This window comes from Rhinolophus sinicus, linkage group LG09 (genome assembly GCF_036562045.2).
Source record: "Rhinolophus sinicus isolate RSC01 linkage group LG09, ASM3656204v1, whole genome shotgun sequence".
NCBI classification, from domain to species: domain Eukaryota; kingdom Metazoa; phylum Chordata; class Mammalia; order Chiroptera; family Rhinolophidae; genus Rhinolophus; species Rhinolophus sinicus.
This window is the reverse complement of record NC_133758.1, coordinates 108268460-108278732: the sequence shown is the minus strand read 5'-3', so window position 1 is coordinate 108278732 and position 10273 is coordinate 108268460. Positions and strand designations below refer to the sequence as shown.

General features: G+C 43.7%; 1 protein-coding gene across 2 annotated transcripts in view; it reads right to left on the bottom strand.

Moving 5' to 3' along the window:
• Nucleotides 1-275: 275 nt before the first annotated feature.
• NPSR1 (neuropeptide S receptor 1) overlaps nucleotides 276-10273 on the bottom strand; it is a 106233-nt gene continuing 96235 nt past the window's right edge. For both annotated transcript variants that reach the window (XM_019726369.2, XM_074340988.1), the window contains exons 7-9: nucleotides 6512-6598; nucleotides 3568-3742; nucleotides 276-2680 (exon numbers count right to left, since the gene is read on the bottom strand). In XM_019726369.2, coding sequence (XP_019581928.1) covers nucleotides 2590-2680; nucleotides 3568-3742; nucleotides 6512-6598 — 353 coding nt within the window. In that variant the 3' untranslated portion in view covers nucleotides 276-2589. The remainder of the gene's footprint in view (nucleotides 2681-3567; nucleotides 3743-6511; nucleotides 6599-10273) is intronic.

Here is a 10273-nt window from a genome sequence, read left to right as displayed (position 1 = left end):
TCTTTATTTTACATCACCCTGCTGACTCTCTTGGCATCCAATGCTACAAATAGTGACATCACAGCACTAAGCTTCTCATTTTCTCCAGAGCTCAAACTGCATTTCGCGATTGGGAAATGATGTTTCTATGGCTTCATAGTGAAGGATGTGGAAGTTATAACTTCTTTTTTTTTATTATTATTTGTTTATTTATTTTATTAGTGTCAGGTGTATAAAACAATGTACTAGTTAGACATTTATTATTTACACCCCTCACAAAGTGATACCCTCCCTCTCCCAATCTACTACCCCTCTGACATCACATAAGCCATTACACACAACGTCTAAAGGGTAAATGACTCAGGGTTGAGTCACTGAGCCATGGATCCCCTGGGGAAAGAATTCCAGAAGTTCTGACTCTCTGGATATAATGTAAGCCATTTGAATCTCAGGACTTGTATCTGTAAAGAAACCACATGACCTGTGCTGCAGCCTTACTCTGTTTCCATCTTACAGATGAGACAACTGATGCCCAGAAACATTAAATGATTTATCAAAGTCATGAGACTAGTGATTGCCAGTGTTCTTTCATAAGGTTTAAATCATGTTTCACCAAGCTCAGCAAATACATGCAAATGAGGATTCCAGAATCCACATCAATATATAGCAAGTTTCATTTTAATGGCAGCTTATCCTGTAGCAACCTGTCCCATGATCTTACTGATCTCCAGTCGTCCTGGGGAATGGGAGACACAGCATTACAACTACAAAATCACATTCACAGTTTTTAAGAGAACAAAGCCCCTCACTTGACTCTCTCCTTAACTTTCAGAATCTATTGATGGATGAGGTAGGCATGTAATGTCTTTTGCAGACCAGAACTTGACAGAGATTGAAACCTTCTGTCAAGAGAACCCAAACCTCCTGTGTTACCGTCTAGGACACCCGCCAGATTTTGCTGTTAATTGGCTCCCATGCAGGCAGCTATTTTAGCAATGATTCTGTGGGTCCTCTGTGGCTCATCTTGATTTAAAGTGAAATGTTGAAAACTACTTCTCAACTACTCGAAGCTTCCAGTTGTACCCATGTTTAAGTGACTGGATAGAAAGGGAGGCAGTTCTCAAAATTGTTGTGCAGACATGAAACTAGATCATTCAGGCTCCTTAGATTAGAAATTAATTCTCAGGAAGATAGTGACGGAGGAGTCTGATTTCTATCTAAAGAGATACATTCCCTTAGGCCACATGGAATTGAAAAGAGTTTATGGGGGGAAAAAATGCCTCTGTGGCCTTAACATGCCACAGTCTCTGGGTTGATGCCATAATAAGGAATAGAGTGCTGGGAAAATATACTGCACATTTTAATGACTCCACTAGCAGTAGACCAAAAAAAAAAAAAAGTTGAGCTCAGAATAATTCTGGGAAGAAGGATTTTGCCAAGGAGATTTTAATGTCAAGAATGTATGTGAAGCTAAAAATAAGAAGCTCACACGCATCCCAGAGCTGTGGGTGGGGATGTATATATAATCAAATTAAATTATTCCATTTCCACTTATGGAAAAATCCGATGGTAAAAAAATGACTAGAAAACATTTTGTCGTATTTCACTTGGATTATGCTTATAAATACCAAACTTTAGACTTGTTAAAATAGCCCTACCAGCACTTCCTGGCCTAGATGTTAGATAGACCATGGCAGCCAGCGATATGCAAAAACGAAAAAGAGCTTACAGAAACATCATGCCTGGAAAAAGCCAAAGGAATTCAGCTCCCCAGTAAAGAGAGGGTTCAGAGAAATCATAGGGGAGAGTGTCCCTGAAGTGTGAGGAATGAGCCCAGAGTGGTCCAAATGTTGAAAGCAAAGAGAGAGGCCTTCAGAGAGCCTCAAAGACACATAAGATCCAGGTCCCAACTCTGCAACTCGCAGACTGCAGGTTTGACACCCATGATACTTTAGCACTATTTCTTTAGCACTATCAGAGAAAGTACCCCTTAACTTTGACTTTTCTCTGAAGAGCCAGCAGTTGTGTGTCAACTTGTTTGTTGATACAATGGGACTGTGAAGATGGCTGCTGCCAACACACCAATCTGCAAACCAAGGCCATCTGCAGAGGAGACACTAAATCCCAATGCCTGGAAATGCATTCGTTGGCATTTCAAGGACAAATATCTTCTTGGCTACAACTACTGAACCTCCAATCCAAGGCTGGGCTGGGTGCGGGGGAATCTAGTCCTCTGTAAGCCTTTTATTTACATCTTAAATTGCAATTAGAAGACTCATGTACAGCCATGCTTCTTTTAGTCCTCTCTGGTTGCTCAAGCTTGGCCCCTGGGCCAGTGATGTCTCTGTCCACAGGGTTCCGGTGCTGACCAGTGGGAAGGAGGAGACAACTTCCCTGCTGCATGAACAGTGGGTGATCTCATATTGGCCAATATTTGCTGATGCAGGGGATACACACGTATGAGGATGTTTGCTTTGTGCATCCCCCAAGACATGAAAGGAGCATGGTGAAGAAGTTGGTTCAGGCCCCATGTACACGCCATGTACAAGGTGGTGAGGGGGACCCAGGAGAGCGGATGGGCTCAGCTTAGCACTACCTCTGCCCCGGGATCTAGATGAATTCTGGCGTAGACAGAACCTGCATCTCGTGCCTCTCAATTCTCTCCCGGCACGTCATTTTGGACTCCCGTGATCTTTGCTTCCTAGAGAAAGAATAAAACAGGGAGGGAAAATAATTTGATTTAATGAAAAGGGAAATAAGAACATTCAGAGATAATAGTTATGGCAAATGAATTAAGGGTCAGACACTGTGCTAAGCACTTTCCATGCAATACCCCCACTTCCCCACTAATCATAGCCCTCATTCCCACTAGTCAATACGAGAGCCTGTTGAACAGACATCACTGGCCAAGAGGTAGGCACTGCTATTAGCCCCATTTTACAGGTGTGCAAACTGAGATTTATGATGTTAAATAACTTGTCCAAGGTCATAGGTAGCTATGAATCCACATTGGCAGGATTTGGACCTCAGCCACGGGGTCAAACCCAAGCTTTAAACCGTTCTATTATTCTATTTCCTATGGATTTCTCCACTTACTTCCTATTTTAGTATATGTGCTGCCGAAGCGAGCACTCTCCACTTACTTCCTGTGGCTTGTTCAGGAACACAGCTGAAAAACAGCAAAAGGATGGAGCTGTGCAAGTGGGATCTAATGTCATCTCTGTTATAATTATTTCTATACCCTCACTACTAGTGTCACTTAGCGTCATGAGCCTTTATTTATCTGGAAGGTGGTAAGAATGGTCCATGTCTTGCTATCACTACAGCATCGTATTGAGGCAATTCTCTGAACAAAAGAAAGATCTATGTGTGCCTGATTGAGACAGTTGCTATAGAAGGTGGTTCAAGAGAAAGAGCACGGGCCACAGCCTGGGCCTGGGTTTGCCTTTGTTAAACTAGCAGGACCTTTCTGGCCCTGAAGTGTCTCATGTCTGACCTGCTGGGGAGCTCTGGAATGAGGAAGACACACATTGGAGTCCCAGCGCAGTGGGTGTCGGCGTGTGTGACCCAGGCAGCAGTGACCCTTACCTGCTCCACATGGAGCTGCTGAAGATGCAGTAGATGAGAGGGTTGATAGCACTGTTCAAGGTCGGCAGGTTCTGAATGATCACAGAGGCATAGAAGCGCTCCTTGGTATCTGGAAGGAAGCTGAAATTGTCCAGCATGTCGAAGAGGAAGTACGGACTCCAACAGCAGATGAAGGCTGGGGAGGAGAGAGTCAGGGACACCATGGCGGGCCAGAACCAGGGGCGCTCTGCCTGGGCCCTGACTAGAGCCTCAGCTAGGAGGTTGCTTAGCACCCGGGATCGCTCAGAAAGGTGTAAAATAGCTGGGTGTGTGAACATTCGTGTCATATTTACTTAAAGACATACACATGCACACAAATACATCCCACAGATACATTTCCAAACCAGACATTTCCTGGAGCTTCTCTATCTGTAAAGGGAGGTCCGATTTGATCATGGTTGTGACTCTGTTGAAAGCTTGGGAACTTCTGAGCATGGAAGGGCAAAATTGCCTTTTGGGAGCATTTTGAAAATCTGTGTGTTTATGTATTTGAAGGTGTGTTTGTTGGGGGTGTGGCTCTGGTTTATCCAGTGAGGCCAGCTCCCTTGTGTGATGCAGGGCGGTCCCACCCATGTCCCATGCATCCTTTGAATTCCCACCTGGACATTTACATAGCAAAAAAACCCAAAAAACTCTATTTGTAATGATCACAGTCTATTTTACATAGGAATGCAAATATTTTTAATAAATATAGACTTTTCTAGAAATGCAGTTCCCTTGCAAATGAGGAATGATTACTTTGTTTAATTTGGAACATTAGCAGGGTTTGTTCACCTGCTCAGAAAAATCAAATCACCGACAGCAATCTGCTTAATTTTTTATGTTTCCATGAAAACACACCTGTATTGGTTTTCATTGGTAACCATTGCGACATCTAGCTGACTGCTTCGTTATTCTCCCAGGGTAGCTTTGCCCAAGTATGTGCACACTGAACTCTGTATTATTTTATTATAAATTATTTTCTTTCTATTCCTCCTTTATATTATTACATATTGATTGTTTAAGAATTATGTGAGGTCAATAGTATTATGCATACATTCTGTTTCAGGATGGTAGAGAGGCATTGCACAATATTTGTTACAGAAAGGGCTGTTTTGGTCTGCTTGGGCTGACGCTCTTGCGGGGTTTCCCTCCTCTCTGACTTAAAGGACCCCAAGTCCTGGGCATGTGGTTCCTCATTAAGAAAGGTTATGTTGGCTCTGGAACACACGTATAAGATATGCTTCCTGAGTGAGACTTCAGTGGATGTGGGTCTGTGCTTCTGATTGGGAAGGCAAGGGAGTGTTTGATTTACTTCAGAAGCTTCTGGGATAGGCTTTTGAGCCCTGGTGGGTCATCTGTGCTTTATCCCCAGGTCTGCCTACAGTGTTGTTTTGTGCCTATATTCTCCTGGCTAAGTCACACCACGTGTGGTCTGTTTGGCATTTTGCTGTTGTGTTTTCAAACGGTGAGAATAGCTGTTTTGGTAACTTGAGAGGCAGCTAACAGGAGGGCTATGCTTTCTCAGACCTCCCAAGGGTCACATGAGAGGTAGGGAGGGGTAGTATTTGAGCCACATACAAAAGAAATCACACAAACCCCCTTCCTTTTGCATATCCTCATTCATTCCTTCCTTCACCAAATATTAATTAAGCACCCAGAATATGGGGGCCCTATTAAGGCCTTGGTGATATATTGTAAGGAACACAAAAGTACAAGTCTTGGCTCTCACGGAATTATGACTCCAGCGGGGGAGACAGACAATAAGCAGATCAATATATATCCGAGAATGTCAGATGGAAGTAGGAATAAGAAAAAAAATAAAGCAGGGTAATGGCTACAGGAGGGCTATTTCAGACCAGTCAGAAGACCTTTGTAAGGAAGTGGCATTGCTGGGAAAGAAATGATGTGAGGGGGTGAGCCAGGCCCCCAGCTGAAGGCAGACAGAAGGAGGACGTGTGCTGGAGAAGGGAGTGGTGAGGTGGGTCTGTTACTAGAGTTCATGGTGAGAGCTGTTATGATAAAGCTATTGAATGTGCATACGATCCGGTCCAGGGGGAAGTTTGTGGGGGAGAGGAGATAAATTGGAGGAGCAAAATTCTTGAGTAGGCAGATAGGGTTGGGATTCAGGCTCCAGTGAACATTTTGGACATAGAAAGAAGCAGTGCCAGTTTATCCACAGAAGTCAGAGAAAAGACAGAGCACACGACAGAGACGCTTCCCATCGGCGCAGGTGAAGGCAGGAGAAGGAGGATGTTCTAGTCTGTGTACTTGTATTTTTCCAGTGAAATAAGACTCAAGGTCATTAGCTGAGGGGGACTCATGGAGAGGAAGTTCGGAAGGTTTGAGAATAACAAAGAACACACTCCAATCTGACACATATTAGGTGCTCTAGAAATAACCTTATTTTCTGAGATGAGGTGACTTAATGGGTCTTAAGAGTAGAAAGAAAGGAAAAGAAACAGGGAGAAGACAGGAGCGTGAGAGAGAAGAGAAGGCATCCGTTATGGAGGAATTTAGAGTGACCTTGAAATTAAATACCCAGAAGAAATGGGATGCCACTTCTGTCCCCCTTTTAGTCATGAACTTCAGCCCTGAGGGAGACAATGTCTTAAAGAAAGCAATAGTGTCAGCAGGTGACAGTGACCATCAGCTTCAGCTAATAATCAGATTTTCTCCAAATTATCCACCCCAGGGCCTTGGTGGACAACTATATTGATAAAGAGAGGAATTAGGAAACAAATGTCATCCTTTGACGGAGGCACAAATAGACTAAGTTCCATAGACTCCTCTCCAATCAGACAGAGGTAAAAGTGCCCCTAGAAAAGTTCCTTCCTCCGATGGGCTCTCCACCACCAGGTCCCGGGTACAAGTTTGCGTTTGGAATGTCCACTCAGTTCTGCAACACCAGGAGAGGTGTCCCTACCGAGAATGATGACCATGCTGTACTTGATGGCCTTGATTTTTGCCTTTGAGATGAGCCCTCTGTTGTAACTGGTGCACAGCTTTCCATCTGCAGATACAAAAAGGGAATGGTAAAACGAAGGGCTGTTTCTGCCAGTTCGAACATGGAAGTTAGTCCCCAGCTGTCACAGGGCCCCTTATGTCCTGCTTCCCTATGCCCCGGAGGGCCACCTTGGATATTTTCAGAGTAAAGATGGCTCTGCGCTGGATGTTGGAAACTGTTCTATTTGCAGATTAATATAAAATGCAAATGTATTGGGACATCCGGACTCTCTCAAGAGGTTGGCTGGAGGCCCTGAATCAACTGAAGCTGGAGGTAGCCATGTGACCACAGGGGGCGATGCTGGGACACCCACCTGGTTGCTTCAGCAACCTAGGGCAAAACCATTTTCATAGAATGGTTACTCCAGACTAACTCATTCATCTAACTCTGAAACTCCACTCTCAACAGAAGCTCAAACCAGGGAAATTAAAACAAAAACTAAAACCTGTCCCAAATAGGAGCCTGGGTATAAATTTAATCCAACGTGGGCTATTGTTTGCTGGTAATCACTTAAGGGGCAAATATAAAAATCCATTAGAATATCAGATGGAGAAAAGAATTTTTTTTCATTCCTATAGCCTTATCCTCTAAACTTAATGAGTGATTCATATCTGTTGAATGAATTAATATAAACCTCTTTCTAGTCAAGAAGTGCTAAAAATAAAGGTTGATTCGGATGGGCAGAATTCAGTGCAATAGCTCTTAGTAAAAGGAGCGGATAGATGCCACGCTTGGGATGGAGACACTGGACGCAGGGTCCCTTGACGCAGTGGAAGAGTTTTTACTGTCAGGGCTTCTGCCAGCTCATATGGTGCCTTTGTGAAAACTGGGAAAGGGTGCCCTTCCTCTGGATGGATGATGCACCCCTGCCCCAGAGCACACCTTAGTGAGGGAAGCATGGATAGGATGCCAGCCCCATGCATGTCCAGCTAGGTCCACTGATGGGGGCTCAGTGGGCACCACCGTGGTTCCACATGTTCACTGGAGCCTGAATCCCAACCCTATCTGCCTACTCAAGAATTTTGCTCCTCCAATTTATCTCCTCTCCCCCACAAACTTCCCCTTGGACCGGATCGTAAATTCCGTGGTGCCCAAATTCACAAATTATAGGTATCAAATTACATCCATCCCATTTGCTGGAGTATCAGCTGCTCCTAAACTGTGTGGCTCTGAAGACTTAGTTGGTTTTTCAGAAAAGTTCTCGAGAATGACATTTGTGAAATGTCTGAAATCTGCTTAAAATGGACACTTGCAGTACTTTCCACAGGGCAACTGGGTGACAATTTGATGAACCACCTGCCCTTCAATCTCTCAATGAGATCAGTGAAACGCGTCTTTAATCTGACCACTCTAGGAAATGCAAAGCCTCCAGCTTCTAAAGATGACTCTTCAAAGACAGGCGAGCTACAAAATGCCCGTAATTCTCCTTTATTGGGAGATAAAAGGATTATTTCTGCCCGGGCCTTGGCACTGAGCTGGAGTGAAAAGCAGTTAAATTCAGCCGTCATTGTGCATTAATAGCTGGAGGAGCCGAGAGGCAGCGGGTCCATTAGATTCAGGACTGGAAGCTGCGCACTCATCTGCCTGAGGCTGTTTTAGTTCAAGTATGCGTCCCTGGGGGGGTGGGGGGAGGGGCACGCTGGAAATTAGTCTCCAAGCGGCCAGTTCCTGCTCTCCTTCCTCACATTCCAGGCCCCTTGCGGAGGCACAGGGAAGCCATTCTTCTTGTGAGCACCTGAAGGGGGAGCAGTCGTTATCCTGGATTTAAAAATAAGGCCGAATTGATTCCTGGCGGGCTGGGGGCGCCATCCGTGGACCCATAATAAGTGCAGGTTATTTGTCAACAAGGAAGTCTACTTAGTGATGTTTTCAAATACATAGTTTTCATATGTTGGGAACTTGTTTGGTTTATAAAGTTAAACATATTTTTAGAAGTTATGCCTGGTTTCTAAAATTTTTGAAGCTTGAAATTCATGTTTGATTTCCGATCCATGATGGCTTATCTACAAATATAACCCAAATGTTAAATATTTTTAGCACATTTGTCTCATCTGCTTAACTAAGGGCCTTTGACTACTTCCTTCCTTAAGTTTTTTTTTTTTTTGACTCTCTAGCCAACCAGAGGTCACAGCTAGATATGAGGCGGTATGACCTAACTCACAGCCTTTTCCGTTCTTCAGCTCCTCAGCTCAGGGGGAACCAGGAACCCTGACAGGCCTCAAATAATTGTGGCAGAGACATGTTAGCTGCTCCTCAAATCCTTTCCTTTTCCCCTTGGAGCACAGAGCTAGACTACATTTCCCAGCCTCCCGTTCAGCAGGGTGTAGTCATGTGACTAAATTCTGCCTATAGGAACATGGGAAGAATCCATGTATACCAGTCCCAGGCCTGACTCAGATAAACCACCTGAGAAATCCTCCATCCTCTCTTCTCCCCACCCTGCCTGCTGGATGCTGAGGGGTTCCTAAGTAGTCATCTGTTTTACGTGGCACAGTCTCTATCTGCTTGAGTTTCTGAATGACTGTGTGGAGCAGTGTCCTTTGACCTTTAATTAAGCAAAGGACTTTAATTAAGCAAGAAACAAACTTCTGTTTTGTTAGGACTACTGTATTTTAGGGTTTCTCTGTTGTAGCTGCTAGTGTTTCCTTAACTGAAGCAGAAATTGGTACCTCATAAGCAGTGCTGTCATAAAACCTAAAACATGTGGCATTGGTCTAGTGGGCAGGCAGCAGGTGGCAAGAAAACTGATACTGGAAGCTGGGACACTAGAGATGCATTTGGTAGAAGGGTCACATAGGATGCCTGGGAAGGCAGAATCTGTGCCTACTGAGCCTAAAGCCCAAAGCACAGGGTCGGTGTACTACTCAGGGCTCTCCAGAGAAATAAAACCAATAGGAAACACATGTACATACATAATGACAATGACGCTGGCTGTGGTCCCCAAATTAAGCTGTAACATTGAAAAGTTTTAGCCAGCAAAGACCCGTTATGAATCATTCCTGAGGCAAAGAGCAGACTAAGGATGTGGCCTCCCACCTACTACTTCTGATGGCTGTAAGCTAGCTTCCATTAAGCTGAGACACAGATTGAGTGAGGACGCAAAGAACAAGTCAGACCTGAGAATTATATTATGGAAGACTTTTTGGATACGGTTGCTGGCACATGAAACTGACTGGAAGCAAATATCAGAAGCCTACTACGTTTTTGAGAAATAATAATTGCCAAATAAACCATGAGCTTTACATCTTTGTCAAGACTTAGAACTATCAGACTTTAAAATTTTTATTAATCCTGGGGTAGAAAATTGTATCTAACTGAGATTTAAATGTGTACTTTCCTGATTATCAGGGAGGCTGAGAATCTTACTTTTGGCCGTCACTCTTTCCCCTTCTGTGAAATGCCTTTGTCTTACTCATTTATTCTTTCTATTTATCTTTTAAAAAATTCTCTTTAAATTGATTCTTAGGACTTCACATATAGATACTAATCTTTTCCCAGGTATATGTGTTGCACATAGTTTCTCCCACTTTGTGGTTTGCTTGACCTTATACATATTAACAGAGTCAAATTTATCCATCATTTCTTTTCTGATTTAAGGTATCTTTTACCTTGGTTAAGAAATGTTCCTTACCCCAGTGTCATAAAGATATCACCCTACATTGTCTTTAAAAAAATTTTAAA